Source organism: Chaetodon auriga, chromosome 22 (genome assembly GCF_051107435.1).
Source record: "Chaetodon auriga isolate fChaAug3 chromosome 22, fChaAug3.hap1, whole genome shotgun sequence".
NCBI classification, from domain to species: Eukaryota; Metazoa; Chordata; class Actinopteri; order Chaetodontiformes; family Chaetodontidae; genus Chaetodon; species Chaetodon auriga.
In genome coordinates this window covers 4,607,717-4,632,758 of record NC_135095.1, presented here as the reverse complement: position 1 = coordinate 4,632,758, position 25,042 = coordinate 4,607,717, and the positions used below count along the sequence as shown (strand labels likewise).

The window sequence follows — 25,042 nt, the reverse complement described above, 5'->3', positions numbered from 1 at the left end:
AATAATGAGAAAGAGAAAGATGATTATAATGATAAGTATGAAAAAGTGATGAAGAGGAGTATCAGCATGATGAGAAGAAGAACATGATGGTGGTGATGATGGCCCCTCGTCCCCTGCTCCCCCCTATAGGGGCACCCTCGCCGCTGCCCCTCCCATGAACAGCGTTACCACGGTGACTGCCGGTTTACGTGATGACGTCGGATGTATATGAGCGCGGGCGGCGGGATCTCTCTCCCCTTTTACCGCCATCGGAGCGGAGTCTCTTTCTTCCCCGGGACCTCTTCGCTGCGCAGAGCCGCTTTACCAGTCCAGCCTACGGCCAGAAAGCGAAGGTAAGGGACGGGACCTGGAAATGGCTCCGGTGCCAACGCCCTAAACTTGTGCGTCGTTTCAGAAGTGAAATTACAATTCCGCTGCTTATGTGGACAGCGGCAGAGAAAGACGGCTTTTCTTTGCTAATGCTAGTGAAGTCAGACAGCGGCAGCAGCCATTGAGACTGGCTCCACCATGATGTGTGTTAACGTTACACGCGATTAAAAAAAATAATAAAACAACCATTATTATGTATGCTCGTTTCCCGTGGATCGTCTTGACAATCGTTGCATTGATAGAAACGACACAACGTTGCACAATTCCCGTTATTGTCGGCGTTTTTCGACATTTGTTGACACGTGTCTTATATCTTGTATTTTTGGAATTGACCTTATTTTTTGGAGGATGATGCTCAGGGTGGGGAACTGTGGGTGCGAGTCTGGACTTAAGGTACACAACACACGGCGTTTTGTCAAGTGGGTGATGTTAGCCGGTAAAATTACACAGCGAAAGCTGGTTTAAACATGGTTCAGGAGCGTTGGCATCACTTCCTAACTGGCCCATATTTTCTAGCTACGGCACCGTGTCTGTCGAAGCTGTTCCTCCCACTTGCTCAGCCCAAGTAGTGCGCATCAAGCTAGCAGCACATGAGCTAGCTCAACTAGCCAGACACATCGAGGCAGCGCAGTGACAAGACCGGGCAGGCCGGCTAAAGTTAGCCTGTTTACTAGCTCCTGGCTGGTGTGTGAGGGAAGCGAGCGGACCTTTGTTGTTTGACGTCGTTTCAACAGGTTGGCTGGCTCGCTTCGGCCAAATGAAGTTGAAAATGTAGCTTCAGAGTGAGCAAGCAAGCACCCACCCAGGGCTTTTTTTTGTCAGTCATTGATGGTTTGCTAGACTTGAGCATGCAACACGTGGTCACTGGGCAGGATTAGGCGAAAAAAAAAAAAACCTGTCCGAGAAAGTAGAAGGTCTGTGTTTGGTTAGTCTGCTCAACCAGTGTTACATTTAATGTTCACATCTAGATCTGAGAAAACATGAGATTTGTAGCGGCTATTCAGTGTTTTTTGGCTTTCTGTGACAGGACCGAGACGATTGAAATGTCTGATTTGCATATGCTTGGTATTTCCATTCCAAACTGAATACGACCTGTCAGAGCTGTACTGTTTGCCAAATATATTAGACATTTCTCATATAATGACTCATCATTTGGTCAGATGTGGATGTTTTCATCATGAGATAGTTTGTCAGATGGTCTTCATTGTTGAAATGAGAAAGTGTTGCATTGTAATATGGAAGCATGTGTAGAAATTCCACAAACCTGCACAGTGACACATGACATAAATGTACTCATAACTCTTTACTGACATAGTGCGTCTTCTTTTGAAATGCTGGGTCCTCGTCTTCCAGCTGAGCGGTTTGTGCACATTCCATTGTCTACCTGCAACTACTTTTGTCCATTAAAAAGCAAGTATTGACCTCAGCTTGAAACTCCCTGTCAGCACATTTTGCACAACAACAGTATGTTTGAAAAATGTCTGCTGCTGCTAAGAGCTTTCTACCGTACTTTCCCCATCAATAATTTGCCATTTTAGAGAATACAAGATGGCAGGGGTTTGTGTGTATCATCTTACCTTGGATATTGCAGTGTGATATGGGCCATATGTGCATTAATTCTTTTGTGCCTGTTCATTTGGACCATTGTTGGCTAAAAAGTGAAAGCCCTAAAGTGTCTCCGTATGGGAAAACTGACATGATTAAAGCCACAAATCAGAGTCAACACATAGACAGCTCTCTTCATCAGTTATGCCCATATGGAGGAAGGAACAATTTGATCTGCCACTTGAGTTTGCTCTGAGCTTAGTGAACTGCCACATCAGCTCTGTAGTTAAATAATCTTGCTGTATTAGCTGAATGTAGGCCAGCATTTATATATATAGATATATATATGATATGATGGCTTTGCTAAAAGGGTATCCGTCATGCCCATTTAAAAAATTCTTATGACTTAACAGCCTTCTCTTGATTTCAGGTTGAATAGCCCTCTATGAAAATGGTTTCATCTCAGTGTCTTAATTTTCTGGTCATGTGTGACCCCAGAGGTTTGAAGTTCTGGGCATTGGGACCCAGAACTGACTTACCCCTGGGATGATGGCTGAATGCATGTAATGACTAGACAGGATGACAAGCCAGTGGGGAGGTGGCAGTCAAAGACCAGGAGTGGGTTGCTTTAGCTCTATGTAAGTTTAACCGTAGCCGAGTTTGAACCTAATTTCCGACTTGGGGCCGAGTTTATGCACTATTAACATTTTAGGGGTTGCAGCTGACCAACTGAAATGGTTCCAGTGCAGACATACATTACAATTTAAATCTGACACTGAGCCCTTAATAGGCGTAAAGTCCTCTGTAAAATAGTGGTTGGCATGGCTCATTGTTTTGAAAGGTAGGATAAGAATGAAGAGGAGCAAATTATACTGGCTGTTTTTTGGTAGCAACATGTTCATAATGATAGTACACAAACTACTTCTGTAACAGTACACAGACTAATGTCATAGGGCATTACTACTCTTATGTGCCTTTTTGTTGTTGTTTGGTGATTAGCCTTAGCTATTTTTTAGCCATTAGCAGCTTCACTATTGTGTATGTAACTGTTCAGACGTTTGGACATGAGAGACAACAAGGTAATAAACACTGTCTTAAGAAAAGTGCGGTTCCCTCACATTTGCTGCAGGTAGTTTTTGATAGACCGTTCTCTCCAGAGGTGTCAGATTGATGCTTTACAGAATGTGTGATTCTGGGTTGGAACGGGGCAATACAATTGAAATAAGATGATATTAATATTTTCCACATCTAATAATTAGCATAAGGCCAAAAAATAAATTGATTGTCAAAATCTTACCAAATAATGAAAAATGTCTAGAATTTTTCAGAGTCAAAGGTAATGTCTTTGAATGTATTGTTCTAATTTTCTAGCAGAGAATGTGTACAGCACAATGTGCTGCATGTGAGAGGGGCAGGATGGACCAGTGTCTTTTTTCTGTGTCGCCTTTTCTAGTGTCATTTCCATGCATCGTGAGGCAACGAGAGACTGTCGGAGCAGGAATAACCCAGTCAACATAATACAGAACTTGCTTTGAGGCCTGTGCGTAATCTATTACACATTTGGGGCTTTGTCACTCCAGTGTGGATCAGTAGTGGCCTGATGTTCCGCTGATGGAGGTTGCCGATATTTAAGGCTGACCTAACAAATTATCTTCAGTGACTTTGGGTCCATTCAGGTTCAACACCAGTATAGAAAATTTCCACCACCTTAAGTGAACTGCACATATGACTCTGTTACACATGAAAAGCACAAGCCTCCCCCATGTATAGACCGGCACCACATGGCTCAGGGTTTGAGTTACAACCACCTTAGTGATTGTGTGTTTTGACACCTTTGTCACTTCCAGGTCGTGATCTATTGCCTCACTCTCTTATAGGCACCAATTGCTTGTGCAGGTCTCCCTTAGCTACCCCTCTGAAAAGAATGCCAGGTAATCCATCTCTGTAAAGGGAAGAAGGCTCTGGGTGGGTGAGTCACAGCCAAGGTTGATCTTGTCTGGACCAAGAAAGGGACTTCTTTTGTAAGCATGTGTTCGGACTTATCCACATCTAGGCTTTAATAAAAATGCTCTTTGTACACTGAAAACAGGAGGTTTATTTCACAACGTGATCAACTGAGAAAAGTAGGGTTGTTTGCAATTCCTGCAATGACGCATGTGTATGTATACACACACACACACACACACTCTTGACCTCCGTGGCAAATTTCAGCCTGCTAGGCCAAAGGTTGAGTATATTTTTGTGGACCGTCCAGCTGACAGAACAAGCTATAGAGCTGCTTGTCACAGCTAAAACCTGCCCGTCAAGAACGTTCCCTGGCCGAAATGATCATCAGGGATTCATGTCCATCACTCATTTGTGCATAATCAGGTGCAGGGAAAGCATGAATCGATGCATGCTTTTGTCAGTTGATCAACTCATTGGTTACTTGTTGTGAAATTACTGGTCTCACAGGGATTTCTGGAAAGAATGGAACAATGGTGCTGAACCATAATTTTCTATTGTACCAACCCTTTTCAAGTTTGGGGCATTAGTTTAGTCATACTTCTCCATAAATCCCCAAATTTTAGGGAGACCTTGCATGGGAGTTGAGCCTGACTGCATTATGGGGAAACTTGGTCTACACTCGGGAGGGAATGTTTCTGTTTTGCTGATACGACAGATATCTATCAACAGCACAGTTTGTCGAGACAATTTCCACGAGTATCTTTTTTCAGCTGCTATTTTTGTTATTGTTTTTCAAGAACACGTTGTGCTTTACTTTGATCTTACGTTGGTTGCAGGCTGACAGTGAAGTGTTGTTGACTGCTGCATAGGGTTCCTTTTGATATGCATTTTTTATGCATTTCCTCTTTGATGGCGGCAGTGCACAAACAGCAGAGTTTTGCAGGGGTAGGATTTTTCTTTAGTTTGTTTTGATTTCGTTTCCATCAAAATGCTCGGGCTGATTTTAAAAGTGGGAGAGTTTAAAGCGTTGATGTAAAATCTGGGTTACGTAATAGAAATCATTTAAATTATTTGTTCTGTTCTGCTGAGGCTGGAGTTTTCCTGGTGCCTTTTCACTGTCACACACCGAAACCTTTTTGGGAATCAGTTGGCTATTCATGGAAAGTACGATGCAGCTGTTGTAGTAGCTTTTAATGACTGAAGGTCTGTGTGAGCCGAATGCATGAAAACATTATTTGGATTAGAGAAGGAAACCTAATCTATACGTGTGTACCAGCATTTCACAAACAAAAAAAGTATAACTGGAGATTGTGACACGTGCAGCTGGCATGATGCAAACTGGTAGAGTGAAGACATATCACTAAAGAAACACTGATGTTACAGATGTTTTTCTCCCACAAACAGTCTTTGGCGAATACAGACACCGGCTTGTTGAGAGCACACCGACCTGTCAACCTTTGTCAATTTTGGCCATCAAGTTATTCACGGAATTACATTAATTGGCGACAGCTGATATGACCTGCCACCGGTGCGTTTGTCAGTGTGACTGGAGAAAGTGACAAGTCAGCGGCAGCTAAAAATGAAGCTGTTACTCGAATGTTTTGTACACGGAGCTTTAATAATGATAAATGGCACAGGAGCTTAGCAGATCTGTGTATTTTGCCAACCCAGGTGTCAGAACAGAGTCACTCAACCGGTGTGACCAAATAATTTTTCACACTCATTTTGCAGCAGGATTCTCAGTGTTGAGCCTGGCTGTTTGTAAAGGAGAGTAGCACTACAACATCAGCAGGCTGAGGTGGACAAACACAGCAAAGACAGGATTAGATTTTGATCAAAATGTGTAGAAATCTCTCAAATAACTGCTAACAAAAATCTGACTGTCATATAATATATGGTAGTACACCCCTGTAGTACTCTAAGCAGCTTAAAATTAGCGTCATGAGTTATTTGCAAGTGTTGTTTGACCTAGATCTGGTGACAGTCGAATGTTGTCAAAATTCCTTTGTCTTTCAATGTTTCTAAACTAATTTGCTCTCCTGTCTCTCTTTTTAGCATCACTTGAGACTCAGCTAAGATGGCAGACATCGACAAGTAAGTATATCTTTCACTAATGCTGCTCTGTATCAAACACTGTGCCTCCCTGCCACCTGACTCCTCTTTTGGTCTGCTGCTCTTGGTACCTGACGTAGGCTGCGAAGATATACGACATCACTGATTTGGGCGCGGTTAGATATACAGCACGTTTAAACCTATAGAGGGCAGTGCAGAAGGCTTACCCTCAATGAGGCCTAATGGGCACAGTTGTTTACTAAGGCCGGTGGCTGGTTGGGATGCCACGCCCAGGCTCAAGTCGCATCATCACAGTCTGACACATTAGACACACGGACCAGACGCCTCGCAACATTTGAGTGATGGACGTAAACATCGTTCCAGCAGGCGTGATGCTCCAGTGGTTGTCTCACAACACATGGACAGATGCTGTCTTCCTCACACATACTGCTCGACTGTTTGCCATTGATTTTCACCTCGTGCAGCAGACTGACAGGAGAATGATGGGCTTTGCTGCTGATGCTGTGTTGTGTTTAGTATTGAGCTCTCCTGCGCTGCATCTTAAAGTAGGGTGTCATGTTTCAGTGCTTAGAACAGCATCATGGGGGGAAAGAAAAAAAAAGCCTGCAGTTGTGATTACTGCTGGAGTGTTTTTGGAGCTACAACGGATCCCATGGTTTAAATGACTGAGAATTGTTTATTATCTAGCAGGGAATATGACTGAACTTAAATTCCTCCTCCCTTCAGTTGCCATCAAATGTCCCTATGAGCAAGTAGGGCTGCAACTATCCCTTACTTTCAGGGTCAAGCACTCTATCGATCAGTCTCATTTAGGGTTGGTGGGGATTCGGCGACACTGTTTCTACCACAGGAGCGATCCCTGCTGTATTTACACGCTATCATTCAGGGTATGCACTGCCACCCTCCTACACAGCAAGTACTCTCTTCTGCTTGCCTGTATGTTGCTTTCCGCTCTTTCGTTGACACGGCGGATATGTCCAAATACATGCAGTATTGATATAGATGCAGAAACCGTCATCATTATGGATGAGTCCTCCTCTTGCTCTACCCTGGTGCCACCCCTCGCCTAAACCATACAGAGTATTTCCAATAGGTGAGAATGCGTCTGACATGGGCAGATGTGCTGCATGTGTTAAAGGACATTTCTGGACAATGTCCAGGCCTGATGCTGTTCATATGAGAAAACAGCTTGAGTGTCTCTGCTGTGTATTCAGGGTGGGCAGTGCGATGTAGCGATCGAGCTGCCTCGTAAGATCACATGATTTGGGCAGCATGGCTGTTTCCATCTCTGTTCTCATTTAGAACCGTGAAGCCTCCATTTTGAAAGAAGTTAGTTTTTAGTCTTTTGTTTTTAGCTTGTTGTCATGTGAGGCAGATGTTTTATCCTCTGATCGACCCCTGTTCTCACATTCATTCTTTGAAGATTCATGTGTGTATTTGTGGCTTTTAATTGGGCAGGTTAAGACTAAACAAATGTCCTACTCTTAATTTTTCAGCTTCACCAATCAGTTGTTTTTGGAATTTAAAAAGAGTTTAATATTTGGCTGCTGGTTGCAGCAGCTTCTCCAAAACATGCCTGAAGTAGTTTGGTGGTTTGTGTTAATTCTATGCAAACAGTCTGAAGCGTCTGTGTTTTGGCTGACCTTCCCTTCTAACTTCCTCCCCCTCTGTGTCTCCCTGAGCAGCAAAGACCAGGCTGAGATGGACCCGGCAGATATGGAGGATGTGGAGGAAGTGGAAGAGGAGGAGACGGGAGAAGATGAAAACAGCAAAGGTAGGACTCGGTGATTTTTTTTTTTGCATTATTGAATACATTGTTTAGATGTATGAGATAATGTCATATACATCAAAAGATTTTTGCACAAGATTTTCATCATTCAGCTGTATAAAAGTGTCATTTCAGTAGTGTAACAGTCTGAACTCTGTCCCTCTGCCTGGTATTTAAACTGAGCACAGTTATTTACACGATTTTGAATTGTCGTGAAGAGCTGGGAGGCACTAATCCGTTTTATTTTGGGATCTTGATGCTGTTTATGCATCCTTTGATGCTCAATAAATGATTCCGACAGTTTTTTTTTTTTTTTTTTTTTTCAGATATTAGCCTACTCTCGGTTCACTGTGGATAGATATAGATGCTGTTGGACCATGTCTATTTATAGCAAGTTTGAATGGTCTTTCTAAAAGCCACACTTGAAAGAAGGCTCGTTCTGACTGCCTACGACTGATCTGTCATATCGACCACACTCTCAGGAAAGCCTTACATGAGGTCTGGAAGCTGAGGGGAGATTTTAAATGCATGACTAATATACTTAGAGCTTGCCAGCGTTAACATACAGTGCAAACTCTTGTTAAGAAACCTGTCACAACAACCCTCATAAAGGCTGCCATGAGACAACAGTAACAAACTTGGAGGGACCCACAAAGTCGGAGCACAGACCATAAGATTCGTGGAAGTGAGCCACTTAAAAAACAAAAGGTTGAAACAATGTCTGCTGCCACTACAGTGTAAATTATAGAGCAGCCCTCATCCTCAAGAAGCTGGAATCGGGGAATTTTAATCTTTTCTTTGTTCTTAAAAATAACTGATTTGTCGATTTTCAATAATCTAATAGTTGACAACTAATGGAAGAATTGTTGCATATGTGTATGGGTGGAACTGGGTGGGTGCACCAACGCTGGCATCAAACACATAACCTAGCATGTGTTTGTAACATGCTAAATTGAGATCGTGGCACTGGAGGAGCCGGAGTGAACAGCAGTAAAGGCAACAGTAACTTAAATTTGACATCCTTGCTCTTATATTTACAGTGAAGAGCCTAATAGGTTTTTCATTGAGCGTCTGTAGTGATGTGATCCCAAACTCCATGAGCATCTACAGAGCACTGCTGCTGTGTGACTTGATGAAAGAAAAGGGTCCTAACACGCCTTGTTATATGAGCATCATCAGTCTGAGATCTCAAAATGGCTCTCGACAGGGGACAAAAAGTTGAGACGTAACTGGCTTGTATAGAGCAGTACTTCAGGACTGATCAAAGTCAGAAAGTGCATGGTAGTCAGGGACAACGCTTGGTGAGCCACACATACTTCACCTCAAAAAGGCAACTGGCCCTGAGGCGGCTGACCTTCATTGATGTATCCACTAACAGGAGCATTTTCTACCACAGCATCCAGCCAAAAAGCTAGTGTTGTGTGAATTCAGACAAGCAAAGGTGTATTTATTCGAGTGGATGCGGAGACTTGGACAGCCGCTCTATGCTAGCTGGTAACACATTACAAGCAAAATGCCCAGGGTGTGCCAGCATGGAAAAGTGACTTCCAATCTCTTTAATCTTCTCACCTGCCAGCAGTGATCTGACTGAGCTTTGATAGGTGCAAGCAATGTGTCGGGACACTCCGATTGTACCATCTGTCACCTGTCTGGTTGCACAAAGGGAGAGCACCCTTTATTGCTGACTGCCACCTCTTTTGTCTGTGCAGCACTGGCAATATAACATTAGTAACCCCAATCAGTGTTTACCTTATTTACCTCGAATGACACAAAACCTAAAATATGCAGGAAACAAATATGTTCAAATGTAGCTGAGAGATGACTAAAGGCTCTGGGCAGGAAGCTGCATAGTAAGTAGTACAGACGTACAAGACAGTGGTGCATGATTCCCTACAAAGCAACAAATGCATGCATATCTCTAGTTGTTACCTAGACAGGGGTAGGGGAAACACTGCGACTAAAGCAAATAAAAATTGTGTTCTTCAGCAGTGATTCTTGTCCAAAATATGAATTTGCTTATTTAAGCAAGGCATTAATTTAATCAAACGTCCAAGTTCAGGTCCGTCCTCAAGAGACTTTTTCGTACTCTTAATTGATTGAACTGCCTTCATATTGCACTTTTGACTGATGTGCGTGTTTGTGCCCTCAGCTCGTCAGCTGACCGTGCAGATGATGCAGAATCCACAGATCCTGGCTGCGTTGCAGGAGAGACTGGATGGTCTAAACGGTTCACCGTCGGGGTACATGGAGAGGTGAGATGTAATCTTATTTTTTAGTAAGTTAATCTTTGAACACATTTTTGCAGCTTGCTCCCCTCTGCAGTTGTCATAAAGCAGAGTAAGGTGTTCAGTCCTCTTTCCATCATAACACTCCTGTTTGTTATTTGTCTGTAATATTGGATTCAGTGTAAAACATTAAATCAAGATAATGGGTTTGTTTTTAATCCCAAACTTTGTAAGTAACTTGCACAGTGGATGTTTTTTTTTTTTTAAGCACTCTGTCGGGTCCTGTTGCTGTGGGCTATCAGTCATAGGTTGTAATCATTTACTTGCACTCGGATGGTGGGTGGGTGTTTTTGCTTCTCCAGTAGCATACTACATGCTAATTACTTTCCTAAGCGGTGACTGGGCCTTGTTGAGTAGCGGTGCTTTTATGCAAATCAAGTTCAAGCAAAGTTCAGTCATATTCATGTTTCGCAGCAGTATTCCAGTAAAAGATAAAACCACTGAATCCAAAGGTGAGGATGCATTAAAGGAGCCAACATTCAACCTGTCGCTGAATGGCTGAGTCCATGCGGAGGCTACAGAGAGGCTTCATTGTGCTACTGCTGAGCCGCTTGTATGAGAATATTGTCAAGTCTCAGCCCACGTTGGGTCAATTACTGACCATCTCAATAGCAGAAAAATTGGCGCAGCTTCACAGGCTTTACTTTGTATAGAGCAGCTTAACAGGAGTGAGTGGCCTGTTTAATGTACAGCAATCATTTAGCTTCATTTTGATTGGCTCAGTTGACAGACAGAAAACAAAGGTCAGTAGAGGCGACCTGAGTACATGAAAAAGGATCTGGTGATGCGTCTGCAGTGATGTGTTGCGTCTGTTTCCTGACTCTGAACATGAATAAGTACTGAACGGAGGGCAGGCTGCCACATGGGATTATTTTTCTGCAGTCCTGACTGTCCATTGTAGTCTGTCCCCGTCATGTTTGGTGGCCAATCCAAACCAGACAGTGATGGATATGCAGAGAACCGACTAAGGGATTATTGCGGTATAGAACTGCATCAGCTCCTGAGGCAGGTTGAACTTCATGAGCTGGTACAGGAAGTGCAGCCTCTGCCGAGCTTTTCTGATGGTGGAGTCGATGTTGGACAGCCACTTTATGTCCCAGGAGATTGTGGATTAGGGTCGGGCGAATTGACGAATATATTGGCAAATGGCCTAGTCCATTGCTGATCGTGTTTTTGTTTGTTTTTTTCCTGACAGACTCTGTTCAGCAAGTTAACCCAGTAGCACAATGAGGCCATAGAGAGGCAGCTTGGAAAAATAGTCTAGAATAGGCCAGAATATTTTCTCAGCTGGCTCTGTGAATTAAGGATTTATTTCAACCAAACCAGAGTCGGTGGCAGAACAGTGGAAAAACTAACCAAGACGGTTTGGGTGAGTTTTATTTTGTTTTTATTTAGTTTGAACGAGGTGTGTTTTACGATTATTTAATTACGCAGTTAAACTCATGTTATTTCAGTGAAAGACTTGTTCGCTGCACACAAACCTGCAAGAATATGTCGGCAATTGTCTGTTGTTGGGCTGACGGGGGCTGGTTGGAAAATGTCAACAGATTGCTCAGCCCTATTGTGGGTTCCAGAAACTTGAAGGTTTCCACAGCAGACACTGTGTTGTTAAGTCTGGTAAGGGGGGTGGTGTTCTTCTGAAGTCCACTGTCATCTCCACCGTTTTGAGCATACTCAGCTCCAGTTTGTTCGAACTGCAGCAGAGGACCAGTTGTTCAGCCTCCTGTCTGTATACAGACTCGTCATCGTCACAGATGAGGCAGATGACCGTTCTGTTGCCTGCAGACTTCAGAGTTTTAATAGACAGGTCTCCTGAGGTGCAGTCGTCTGTGCAGAGGGAGAGGAGCCGTTAATGCCAAGACGGCTTGGAGAAATATGAATGCAGCTATTCTGATGAGACATAGATTCAGCCTATTGCACCTGTACAAAATACTTACCTGAGTGGATGAAAACTCTGGCAATCAGTTGTTTTGTGTGTTATGGTTGTGCATTGGGGTCAGTGTATTTTGTCTTTGTCAAAAAATCCCAATTCCACCCACTGCGATGAAGAAGTGAGAGAGGGGTGAATGGGTTTTATAGGTATCACATTTCTATTACTCACGGTTTGACGGGATGCACCAGATCGACGACTAAATGATTAAAATAACCTACAAACAGAGGTACAGTCAGTGATAGTCGTCTCTGACATGCCGTGTGAATGTAGTCGTGTGTCTGTGCCGCGGGGCTGTGCCACCCACTGCTCCTCTTCTCAGCAAAACCATCAGCAAGCAGCTCTTTGATCAACTTGTCAAGTGTTTGGCAGTCACCAACAAACTCAACAGTTACAACATCCCAGCACTTGGGACCAGACACGCATTCCCTTGCCAGGATAGTGCAGGCGGTCTAATTTACCACACTGCAGAGGAACTTGAGTAAGTGCAGCCTCACGACAGTTCCCAGAGCCTGGTGACCACTATCATGTCATAATTGCTGCTCAAAAATAAGTCGATTGATGTTCAAGGCTTCAGCCCCAGCAGGGCTGTCTGAGGCCCCAGACAAAGAAATTGGATTTCATTAATATCTATGCAAAATGAATGGTTGTTGAAACTTTTGGAGCAGCGTGGCTATTTTAGTCATTTCACATGTCAAAATGTTCCGTTTTAAAACTCAATGCTATCCTGCCAACAACACTAATAGCATCAATAAAAAAGATATTAATTCATTCAGCCTGTATTTATACAGGCTGTATTAGTCCTTCACTTCATTTTGCAAGGATGTTTTGATAAGAAGAAAACATTCAATTTGTAGTAAGAGCAAGATAAGAGAACTTTAAACCATTAAAACATTCAAAACAGCAGCTGAAAGGAATAAAAAGAATCTTAATAATGAAATCTCTAAGCTCTACAAAGTGGGTACAAGTGTATGATCTCTGTAGGACCTACCAACCTACATTCTGGTCTCAGGTTGCTGTAGGGCATTAGAAATCAGAGCGGAGATATAAAACCTCTGAGGTCTTAGTTTTGGCCTGGATGTTGTCTATGTGGAAGGTTTCACTCTGAGGTCTTTTTTTTGTTTAGGCCTCAGTGTATCACTTACAAGAGAATTTAGAAAATGTCCTCACAATATTTTTTCTAAATCTTCTAATCTTGAAGAACTCTCTGCATCATCCACTACAGTACCAGGCCATGAATTTCCTCAAGCTCAGACCAATAAATCTGTGTGCAAGTAAGACATCCTTTGTTCACTCTGTTAAATGAAGCAAATCTCAATAAAACTAGTTCCTGGCATGGTTTCAGTTTGTTTACTGGAAGGCCACCCTGACTTACTGGAGATCCTCTGGGGACAGTGCTGCTCAGCAGTGTGTTGCTCTGCTCTAAAGCTCTCAGCAGCTTAACTTCTGAGGCGGGGTCCTCTGGTACCATTTGCTCCCCATTAAGCACATTTTCTCCTGTGTTTTTGAATTCAGAAGCATGAGAGCAAATCATACATGATTAATACACCAAACCTATGGATTGTATAAAGGGTTGCACTAACAGACTCCAGCTGTTTTCATTCGATATGGAGTGTGCTTTGACTGCATTGGACTGTCTAGATTAGTCACATTTGAGTGAAAACCTGACCTTGATGCTAGGATTTTCTCTGGCTTGTTCTCACATCTTTTCTGTTCATGTGTGTCATCCCACAGTTTACCAAAGGTTGTGAAGAGACGCGTAAATGCCCTCAAGAACCTGCAGGTCAAATGTGCCCACATTGAGGCAAAGTTCTACGAAGAAGTACATGAACTGGAGAGAAAGTACGCAGCCCTCTACCAGCCCCTCTTCGACAAAGTACGTCATTTACACAGTTTCTGTATTGTGACCTTCAGTATTTGTACTATTTCTGCAGCTATGATGACTTTGAGCACCAAGCATGTTTCTATTTAGCTAAAATATTGTATGTGTTACTTTAGTACACATGTTCTAAGTGCAGTAAAGCTATCTGGGTGTCTGCAAAGCACAAACTGCTGTCATCACAATTCCATTAAAAGTATCCTGAACCTTCGATTGTTGGTTATAATGTGTAAATGGACAAAACAACAAGCAGTTATCTCACATGTTGTCAAACACATAACCTGTGGTAAACACATTCTCCCTCATCTGCTGCCTTGAGCGGGCCGCCATGTTTATGCCGATTTGCACTGCTGTATATCAGGCCAAACAACGCACACACACTCTCACACACCCTATCTTTGAAGCAACGTCAGGATTTGGAAGCAGCTCAGGCACTTCCACTGATCCAGTTTAGAGCTCAGATATAAAAGGGATGGTTCGGGTCATCTCTGTAAAGGAGATGGCTGTAAACATAAACGCTCCTATAGTGGCAGTAGCGTTTTATTTTTTACGCTTGAATTTAGAGCTGTAACTGTGGATCGTCTGTAAAATACCAGGACATGTTGAAAAATGCTCGGTTCACATTGCTTCTTTTGACCAACCAACGTTATCGACAATTAGGGTATTGCAGGTAAATTTTGCTGATTAACTAATTGGTTAATCAATCAACATTTCAGCTCAACTTGACGTCAACATATATTACGTTGGCTCCACAGTTGAATCAGCTGTCAGCTACAGAGAGGTTCCTTTGCCAATATAGCGTCTTTCACAGTTTGTGGTCGAGGAGACGCTTGTAGATAAAATGAACCAATGGTCATATTTATGCTTTTTCACATTGTCTGCAGTTGAACTCAGATATTTGACATTTTATCTCATCACAAACCGTGTAAAGGTGAGATCCACTGCATTTAAATACAGTGTCTCAACCGCAGGGCCCGTTAAAAGAGCACAAACCAACACAACATTTTCCAAATGCATGGCCAGCGGTCTGAAGATGAGTCTTTGACTTCATGTCGAACCTGACAGTTGTAGTCGCACTGGAATGGCACCTTTGGTTAGGGTCAGATTATTATACTGCGTTTAGAGGCATGACTCGGCAGTCCTGACATGATATAGGTAGAGTATACCTTGCTTGGAGGACCTCTGGTACCAATGTAACTTTAACTTGAATCTTTTTCTCCTGTCCTGTGCAGAGAAGTGACATAGTGAAAGCAGCATATGAGCCTACAGATGAAGAATGTGAATGGAAGGCAGATGAGGAGGAAGAGCTGACAGTAAGTAAGCAGGTACAGGTGACGTATACACCTGCATGCTTCCTGTCTGACTGAACACTTCTTCTCTTTTTCCCTTCCCGTTTCACGTTTAATGCATGCTAATGGTCTCATCCATAACAGAATAAGCTTCACTTCCCAAAAAGGCAACACTGCATGCAACTAATAACATAACTGTCACTGATTTCGGTGATTTGCAAGAGAACAGTTGAAATCAGTGTGATATATTGCAGTTTTTTTAGCACTGAAAGGAGCTACTTCTCCTGCTCTATTCTTTTTCTTTGTCATGTCCCCATGGCTGAGTGCTGTCTTTGTGGGTGTCGGTGGTAAAGAGCTCTTTGCATCATGGTTTGATATGTGAGAAGAAAAGTGGTTGGGCAAGCGTCATTTTGAAGAGAAAATGTCTCCCTGAACCAGGAAGAGATGAAGGAGAAGGCCAAGTTAGAGGAGGAGAAGAAGGACGAGGAGAAGGAAGACCCCAAAGGCATCCCCGAGTTCTGGTTAACGGTTTTCAAAAACGTGGACTTGCTCAGTGACATGCTGCAGGTAGGTTCATCCAGACGGCTGCTGGGGAGGCAGTGAAAATGGGTCACAGACAGTATTTGCTTCCAGCAGTGAAAAATCAGGGTGTGCTTCCACCTGCTGGCCAAGTTGCGTAATGCACGTGTTTGCAGAGTGGATTATGATGAAATCGGTTACGCTTCTAATAGTTAAAAGAGAAATTCCTGCTGGATGATCCTCTAAATGCTCTGGTGCTTTCTCTCCCCAGGAACACGATGAACCCATCCTTAAACATTTACAAGATATTAAAGTCAAATTCTCAGATCCAGGACAGCCCATGGTGAGTGAACCCGACTCATATTAAATGGCTGAAACCGGTCCGTTAACTCGAACCTGTCGGTAACTGCCAGGGTCTCGTTTGGTCTTCCCCAGAGCTTCACGTTAGAGTTCCACTTTGAGGCCAACGACTTCTTCACAAACACAGTGTTGACGAAAACCTACAAGATGAGGTCAGAGCCCGATGAGACTGACCCCTTCTCCTTCGACGGACCAGAGATCATGGGCTGCACGGGGTGAGTACAAATGCCAGTTTTTTGTTCAGGCTTTATGTTGGGAATTCAGTTGTCCAAGTCATGAAGAGAATTGCTTTTCATAATAATTTGCATTGCAGAGGTGTTAGCGGTCTCAAAAGATGAGCACCTTCAGGGTTGTCGTTGTTTATTTGAAGCTGTACCGTCTGAAGTTCTCCATACTGTTTATAATGTCAGCCTCATTGTGACTCCTGGCCTGTTACTTAATAAAACACCCCCTCAGCAGCCATCAGTGACCTTTGCCAACCATTTCTGTCTGCATCTCTATTATCTCTGACTTTTTTTTCCCTCTGAGTCATTTCTCAGTTGATATCAAAGACCTCACCGGCTAGATTCCGAAAATAAACCCAAGATGTCATTTAGACTTGACATTTAAAATGTTGGATACTGACCTTGCTCTCTCCCGCTGCTGCCTCCTCCTCCTCCTCCTCCTCCTCGTGTTTCACCACAGCTGCACGATTGACTGGACGAAGGGCAAGAACGTCACGTTGAAAACAATCAAGAAGAAACAGAAGCACAAGGGCCGCGGCACAGTGAGGACAGTCACCAAAACGGTCCCCAACGACTCCTTCTTCAACTTCTTCACCCCACCAGAGGGTAAGGATGACGCAGCACAAATATTAAACATACCGGGGTCACACCTGCACCGTCTTTGTGTCTGTTCGAGTTGTGTGGTTAAACTAACTTGAACTGTCTCCATTTATTTACAGTTCCAGAAAATGGAGAGTTGGTAAGTCCTTGTACTTCCTCCACACGTGTGCAAGCATTTCAAGGTTTTATCATTGTTCATAGAGCAATGCAGGATAATTAGCTTGAGCTTAAAACAATGCTCAGGCTATGCAGTTTCACTTAACTCATTTTGTGGTGATGATATATGTGTTGTCAGCAAATCCCATGAAAGAAAAGCAAACTAACAATTATTTTTTTGTTGACACAAAGTCTGATAAATCTTACTTCTCTGTGCAGTCGAGCCCCATGGCGTTAAAAAACATGCGAATAAGCCACATTGATATACTGGGTGACATGTATACTGACTCAATCTGAAAATAGTCCTCAGCAAAATGCACCCTTTGGTCCTGTTTGAAGAAGTGTTTGTTTAAAAGCTACGGTGGTCAGCTCTTTTAGAAAATAACAAGCGCTTTACACAAAGAACCTTCATTTATGTGAGCAGCTCTCAAAGATTTCCATCTTCAGGAGGAAGCAGTGGGCTTGGGGCTGAGTGCCAAACGTCGGCGAGGGAGGGCAAAATGGAGAGATGGATCAACACATTGTTAGCTCTGTCTCTTCAGGGTTTTGTGACGATTAAGACAAAGGCTGACTAATACCAGCATTATTCCTTTAAAGGCCAGTGTGTTCATAGGTGTTTTTCTTGTATTTTGAAATGGGAATATAGACAAAACTCAGTCATCAGTCAAAACACAATGCTTCAGGAAAAAGAAAAAATGAAATCCATGTCAATTTAGCAGCACCCTCCAACACTCCATGCTCGTTTCCAGTATTCGTTGCATGAAAGTGCTGAATCATGTCGGCCTGCTCTGGTTCCAGCACAGCGGGGGTTGGGGTCAGTACCAGATGTGCTTATTAAATCAAAGGTTTTTCAAATTCCTTATTGAATCTGTTTATCTTTCAACAGCTGTAAGCCAGACAAGCCATAAACAACTTCAGATTTAAGAAGCAAAATAATGCAGTATCGCAAGGTACACTGCTAATTTAGCTAAATGAACATTTTCTGCTTCACTCTGTGCTATTGCAGCGATGGAGAAGATTCAAGATTTGATTTATTTGAGCCTGGGCTGAACAAACGTGGGCGTTTGACAAACTAGACTGGGATCTAAATTGAAAAATCCAGTTGGAACATAACTCTACAGTCTGAGCTGCTTTCTATATAAACCTCACCTAGGGCTGTTGTAAGGGACAATAAAAAAACAAAACAAAACAAAGAAAGTGTGATTTGTCCTCAGGATGAAGACTCGGAGGCGGTGCTGGCTGCAGACTTTGAAATTGGCCACTTCATCCGTGAGCGCATCGTACCTCGAGCTGTGCTCTACTTCACAGGAGAGGCCATAGAGGACGACGACGACGACGTGAGTGCTGGCACCCGAGCTCAGTCCGCCAGCTTGTGTAGCTTGGCTGAACTTGTTGTAAACTAGGCCATACTGGAATGAACACGCTCTTTTTTTTCAGCTCTTGTAAGGAACGTTGTAGTAATGGGCTCGAAAAGACATTATTTGTTACTGTGTAATCATTCGGCTTCACAGTAATTAAGATAATTGTCAACTGTTCTAATGGAGGATTCTTTGGTAGTCTGAAAGTGTTTAAGCTCCACTCTAATCCTCATGTTTGTGTTTTTACAGTATGATGAAGAGGGAGAGGAGGCGGATGATGAGGTAAGACTGTGTTCCGGCCACAGTTGATTGACCACAGCATACAAGAGATGCACGGTTTGAGTGCTGTGACTGACACTGAGGAGACTCAGGCGTCTGAAGTTGCTCTGTGATGTGTGTTCAGGAGGGTGAGGAGGAGGCTGATGAGGAGAACGACCCCGACTATGATCCCAAGGTGAGATCACCCCTCCCAACACACACACACACACACACACACACATACACACACAGCCCTTCCCTCTCTAAAGAGCTCTGGTGTCCTGAGAAAGACCTTACTCAGCTGTTCTCAACTTTGTTGGCTCAGGATGCTCTCTCCAAAAAGTAAAGCAGCTCTGACTGGAGGCCATTGATAGCTGCAGTGATCTGAGGCTTCTCCAGGTCACGAGTGAATTTTAATGTCGCCACAGTGACAGACGTGTCGCACCTTCCCCGTGCCCTTTGGGTTTCCTGAGCGGCAGGTCGAGAACGGCTGTCCTAAATTGACTTGTCAGATGTCAACATACAGAATACATACTGTCAAATGCATCTCATTTTACACCAGCTTTTGGTTTGCTTCAGCTTTTTTTTTTGTTGTTGTTGTTGTGATCTTGATTTGGCTTCCAACGCTCCTAGTCGATATTTTTCCCTCTTCTTACCGTTACCTTAACCAGATTTTGAACCGGTATTTTCAGGATTACTTTCCACCAGCGAGTGAAGTCTGACTGTTGCATGTTACTACTAAAACCTTTAACCTCAAGAAACACGCAGATCCAGTAGGCCTTAAACCGAAGGATGAGGACGCCAGTAAAATATTCAGTTTAATGGTAGCTGCTGATATTCTGGCCGTATTGAAATGCATTATTTACGTAGAAAAACCACGGCCTGATAAAAGCGTAATAAAACATATATAGTTTGAATCAAAGCACACACGGTAATGTGCAGAGGTTTATCGCAATTCCACTGAGACAGCTAAATAACAGGTCCTCTCCTGTAGGCTGTTTATTCACTGATATTTTCCGCTTCACTACCTTCCTGATGGAGGTAATGTAGCTGAAAAACTCTGAATAAACAGAGTGTACAAAAGAAAAGCTGCGCGAGCTCAAAAGGATTGCAGGCAACAATAAGACAAATGAAAGTCTCTCGATACATAATATATTAAAAGTGTTGCCACACTGGCGTCTGCAGTGTTCGTAGCTGCACAGTTAGTGTCCATCAGGAAATTTTCACGGTGCACGAACGCTGGTTTAGGGCTTTTAAGTGTTCCTTGATTGGGTTGACCTGAGTTCAGGGGCTTTTTTTTTTTTTTTTTTTTTTACTACTAGACTGGAGCAGCTTGTAAGTTTGACAGCACACGATGTAAACAAGCACGACCTTTTGCTTCTTTGCTAAACAAAATTGTCTTTGACATTCTGTATTCTGCTAGTTTTCCTTTTTTATTATTATTTATTCCTATTCATTAATGTTTCTTCATCTCCGGTCACTTTGGCATCTTTTGTCAGCTACTCTTTAAATTTTTCCTCACTAGGTTTAAGTGGTGACAGTAGAAAAATAACCCTATCCTGGTAGGTACAGCTTGTGAATTGTCAGCTTACTACCATCACACCCCCGCCCATCACCCCCGCCCTCTCAGTTTTGGTTTTTGCTTTCCTTGTCTTCCTCTTTTTCCATCCTCCATCCATCTCTGTGCACCCCCCCGCCCCACCCCCCGCATAAGCACTCTCCTGCTCTGCCGCCGTGCTGCACCCTCCCTAGTTACTAACCCCCTGGTTTGTTGTTGGTTTTTTCTTTTAAAGTTTAACCCATAGTGAGTTCTGCATTTGCACCTGTATTATTTCTGTATGTTGAAGCCAGTCCAGCCCTCCCTTTTTTTTTTTTTCCTCCACCATGTTGAACTCGTCCCGTCCACAAACATAGGCTAGTTTTGAGTTTTTGTCAGGATGAGGATTTGTCTGCCATAAATACTGTGCTTTGTTTATGGATGTTTGTTTTTAACACCCATTTAAACATCATTGGTCCATTCGTCCATGGTTTTAATCCTCCTTCCTGTTCACATTGGTTCTGTTCAGCTGCCATTTCTCTATAGAGCTGCTTTTAATACAGGGATTATGGCCGTGGTGGGCTGTTTGTGTTTCAAATAGGGCCTAACCAGCAGTTGGCACATCACCAAAATACAAGACATGCCAAAAAAAAGTGTTTTATCTCCCCGAGGGTGCCATCATTGTCATCAAGAACGACCTATTTGTTTTGTTTTTTTCGTTACAAACTTGCCTGCAGCAGATAAACAACAAAAAATCCTTACACAGATGTTACATTATAGTTTAAAAAAAATACAGCATAGTATGTAAAATCTTGTCCTGCACAGAGTTCAGCTGCAGTCAAATACATGGCACAATAGCGAAAATGACCTTAAACTGTTCAGTCAGTATGGCATCAGGCCATGGAGAGCAGCCTGAACAGCTGCAGCGTGCCATCACCTCCAGAAGTGTCTAATGTCTGCTGGAAGGACGCCCTACCCTAAGAACGATGGGGTCTTAATTATCTTTCTGTGCACTTCTCATCCCTTATTTACTCAAATGTTGCCTTTGGTTTTGACAGCTGATTGATTTGAGCACAATGGCCATAGGTTCTGTTTGAAGTGTTTTCATTCATTATCCTGTAGCAGTAAGACCAGATAAAGCACCTTTGGCAGATGATCAGCTATTTTAATTCCATTTACTCATTTCTAGCCCAACATTAAGTCCTCTACAAACTACAAGAAATACCAAACATTTGAATCATTAACCAATGGAGATTATGTAGCTTATGTGTCCGAGGGCTCTATTTGTTATGTCTGGTTTGTGCTTATTTATATTGAAAAGCCCAACCAATACACTGGCTGTCAGCTGATCTAGCTTATCGTACATTCAAATGTTGAAACTGTCAACAGAGTTTATATTATTATTGTTGTTTGTTGACAGGGAAAACAGTTTTTTCCTTGTGAAGACAGAGTGCACCGTTGTCTCCTTTGTTGACATGACTTGGTCTTGTACAATGGTGGACATGGCCAAAAGAGTTCTTTGCTAACAGGACCCTTTGCATGTTGACACGCACAGTTGCTCGTCCCCAGCAGAGGTGTCAGTGTAGACGTCCAACACTTTAAGGGCAGTGAAATATTGGTTTATCCACATCACTCAACATGGAGGGGAGGACATGTCCAAAGCATTAATTTAACTAGCTAAAGGAAGAGTTTGACATTTTTCAAATGTGCTTTCATCCAAGATAAGGAGCTCAGTAGCACACGCATGTCTCTTTGCTAAATGAGAAGCTGGAGCTAACAGCCACTCAGCATAGTGTCACAGGGCCAGCAGTCTGTGGTTGTACTGGTGGTTACGTGGTCATTGTACAGATTTCAGTGAGTTTGTCCGCCTTGGACAGAGCCAGGCTGTTAGCTGTTTCCAGTCTTTATGCTAAGCTAACTTTGTCCTGGCTCCAGCTTCATATTCAACAGACTGATATGGATACGATATTGAACTTCTGATCTAACTCTGCTTGAAAGCGCATTTATTTCCCAAAATGTCAAGCTATTCTCTCACTATTCATTAACACTCATTTTAAGCTGGTTACACCAGGAGCGCCAGTATGATGTCCCGGTTTAAATCCAACCCAGGACCTTGTCAGGTCACCTGACCTTCTACATCCGAGTCTTTTCTGTTTCTTGATACTTTGATATACAAGAAAAGGCTGAAAGTGTTTTAAAAACACCTCCAGAATCTTTGCACCATGGCGGATAACACTGTCATGTGACGATCCAAAACCCTGTTGGCAATCATTGCATTCCTAAAGGCTGCAACGACGAACCATAGTTGTCATAGTGTGTCTGATCTCAGTGTGTCATGTTGTCCACGTTCATATCTGTGATTATTGTTTGTGTCAAAGCAGTCAGGAGATGATAAACGTTTGAGGTGTTTTTGAGCGTTTCAAAGCTTGTTGAATGCTTTAGGACTTGAAATGGCTCAGCGTGTGTGTGTGTGCGCGTGTGAGTTTGTGTGGAGAGGAGTGTTTTTTGTGTGTGTGTGTCTTAACAGCCCCACCCCTGTGATTTTCTTACAGAAGGATGCAGCCCCCCCAGCTGAGTGCAAGCAGCAGTGAAGCCTGGCCCGGCTGCCTTTTGAGGATCAACTGCACTGTAACGGCTTCTCAAAATAAAAAATAAAAAACAAAATAATAAAAGACTTAAAAAAAATAGTTACTTACCGCCTTATAATGTTTTGTATTTTTCTTGGTAGAGAATTTGAAGAAGAAAAAAAAAAGTTTCAAGATTTTTGTTACAAAAACTCATGGTAATATACTGGGAGCTGTGTGGCTCAATATACATAGTATTTTACTAGACCTGTTTTTTTCCCTCTTCCTCCTTCTCTGTACAATAGATAGAATACAGGAAAAAAAAATCTCCCTCAAAAAGCATGATCTTGTTTCTTCACTGCTAAGACTAGTTTGGGTTCTTGTGAAGTCTTTTGTTGTATTTGCTCTTAGACAACAGCTGTGGTTTAGACTGCATCGCGGCGACGTCAATTTATAATCCCCGCCCCGTTCTTCCTTCCTCTTCCTCCTACCAAAGTTCCAGGTTGGTCAGTTCTGGTTGTCCCAGGTGAATCTTTTTTTACTCTTAGTGGGGCCTTTAGCACTTGTAAAAGCACTGTAGCATTGCCAGCTCTAGTGAGGGAGGACGTGCAGCCCGGTGTCTACTCCAGTTTATCTAATCTTGCTGAGCATGGGATCCGGAGTTGGTGTTTTTGGCCACTTCCTGCGCCACTTGTGCTCAACTACTTTCCACTCTTGATACATTCCAGTAAGCAGACTGGCTGGCACCGTCGGCGAACCTCTTCTCAAAAGGAGTCCGCTTCTCTTTAACTGGGCGGACTTCGTCTAAATTGAATAAAAATGAAGTTTGTTTCAACCTCTTCGTCACGTAATGGGTCGCTCCCATGGCTTGGTACAGCCTGGTCGAGTCTCTTTAACATTCCAGAGGATTCTTTAGATGTGGAAGGGGATGAGGCAGTTTGCAGGATGGCCAGTTCGCCCCCCCCCAGCCCCCCCAGCCCCCCCAGCCCCAATAACCCAGTGCTTCAGGCTCCCCGTAGGCTCGCAGTGGCGTGGCTGTCGTCTGTTCAATAGCACTTTGTATTAGCGTGTGGTGTACCAGTGGCGTCCTGTCATCGGTTAGCTGTCTGAGTATTCCTTGTGAGCAGCACTTTGTTTGGCGCCCCCCTGCCTCATCGGCCACGGAGGCCGGTGCTGTAACCTCACTCTGTGGAGGGTTCAACTTGTGCTATCTGATTTTGACTTTTTTTTTTTTTTTTTCCACTAGGGGAGGCACACTTGGCCTGTTCAGAGACACTGTAGGAACAGGGTTGGGCAGATGTAGCACAGTGAATGACATGGAAAGGCCAAACCTGGTGTTGAGGTGTCTTGTCGCCATGTCAGGTTCACCAAAACCCCCTCCTCCCTCATCAGTCTGACATTTACCTCCCGTGTCGTCAATGCGTGACTGGTCAGGTGACTCACGTGGACCTCAGGACAGCCCCTGAGGTTTTGGTTCATTTTTAGCACTGTGAAAGAAAGAGGGGAAGTGTGATAAGGCCATTGTGTTGGCTAATGACCCACCACCCTCCCTGCCCCTAAACTCCTTCCTTTGTTACCCAGAAGGCCACAGAGAAGCATGTCAGAGCAATACTTTAAAGCCAGGAGGGGGACCGCAAAGAAACCGTAGCCTGCCTCCCTCGCTGTCCGTTTTTAATGCCTTTTTAAGTTGTGAAAACAGCCAAGTGTTGGTTGTGTTGGACAGCATCGTGTCCACTGTGGAGAGCCAGGGTACTTCTAATTCTGCAGGGAGTATTCAGATCATGTTCATTGGAAAAGGACGTGAAAGGGTTTCTGTAGGGTCCTTCTGAGCAGCTGTTGTCAAGGCAAAATGCTATGCTACAAAATACTAATGTACTCAATAACTGTTCGTGTATGTTCATGAATAAATTGGTTAAACATGTCTCGTGGTTGACTCGCTTTGTTTTTTGATCATTAAGCTTGTTTTTCCCAATCACGCCTACTGTCACAAACCTAAATGATTATTTTCTTCATCTATTCTGCTGGAATATGAAAGCAGCTGCTGGCCCTTGGACCAGTGTTATAGCAACTTTGTGCCAGCAGAGGGTGCTGTTACTGTGAGTTTGTGCAATATTTGACACTTCCTGACCTCCATCGGGAATATGGTTTGTAATGAAATAAAAAAATGACCACATCAAATACCACAGTAAGCCAGGAGAGCCATTAGGCTTGATCCTGGAGAGGGCGGTGTCGATGATCCAATTTAAAAATAGGCTCGTTGCAGGCGGCCGTGAAGATTATGCCAAAGCCAAAGTGTGAAGACTTTTAATTGGGTTGTCTGTTCAAAGTTCACACATTCACTGTAGTACAAATCGATCTGTTCATATCTGCAGAAGGTGGCC

General features: G+C 43.3%; 1 protein-coding gene across 4 annotated transcripts; it reads left to right on the top strand.

Moving 5' to 3' along the window:
- Positions 1-203: 203 nt before the first annotated feature.
- Positions 204-24,582, top strand: nap1l1 (nucleosome assembly protein 1-like 1). 4 transcript variants are annotated; one of them, XM_076721956.1, is made up of 16 exons: positions 204-332; positions 5,917-5,955; positions 7,620-7,708; positions 9,852-9,954; positions 13,652-13,793; positions 15,029-15,121; positions 15,524-15,652; positions 15,876-15,947; positions 16,040-16,179; positions 16,649-16,794; positions 16,908-16,927; positions 18,159-18,281; positions 18,552-18,584; positions 18,706-18,756; positions 20,086-20,122; positions 22,650-24,582. In XM_076721956.1, exons 2-15 carry the CDS (start codon positions 5,939-5,941, stop codon positions 20,089-20,091), a joined length of 1,164 nt encoding a protein of 387 aa, XP_076578071.1. In that variant the 5' UTR covers positions 204-332; positions 5,917-5,938; the 3' UTR covers positions 20,092-20,122; positions 22,650-24,582. The 4 variants fall into 4 exon arrangements, with proteins under 4 accessions (XP_076578071.1, XP_076578072.1, XP_076578070.1 ...); XM_076721957.1 differs by having other exon boundaries at positions 221-332; positions 15,029-15,109; XM_076721955.1 differs by lacking the exon at positions 20,086-20,122 and having other exon boundaries at positions 221-332; positions 15,029-15,109.
- The last annotated feature ends 460 nt before the right edge of the window (positions 24,583-25,042 follow it).

What these genes read in the sequence shown, in the direction of transcription:
- nap1l1 (XM_076721954.1), top strand. An exon ending in TGCTCAGTGACATGCTGCAG is followed by an intron (nt 15,653 to 15,875) that starts GTAGGTTCATCC and finishes TTCTCTCCCCAG; the next exon opens with GAACACGATGAACCCATCCT. An exon ending in CTTCTTCACCCCACCAGAGG is followed by an intron (nt 16,795 to 16,907) that starts GTAAGGATGACG and finishes ATTTATTTACAG; the next exon opens with TTCCAGAAAATGGAGAGTTG.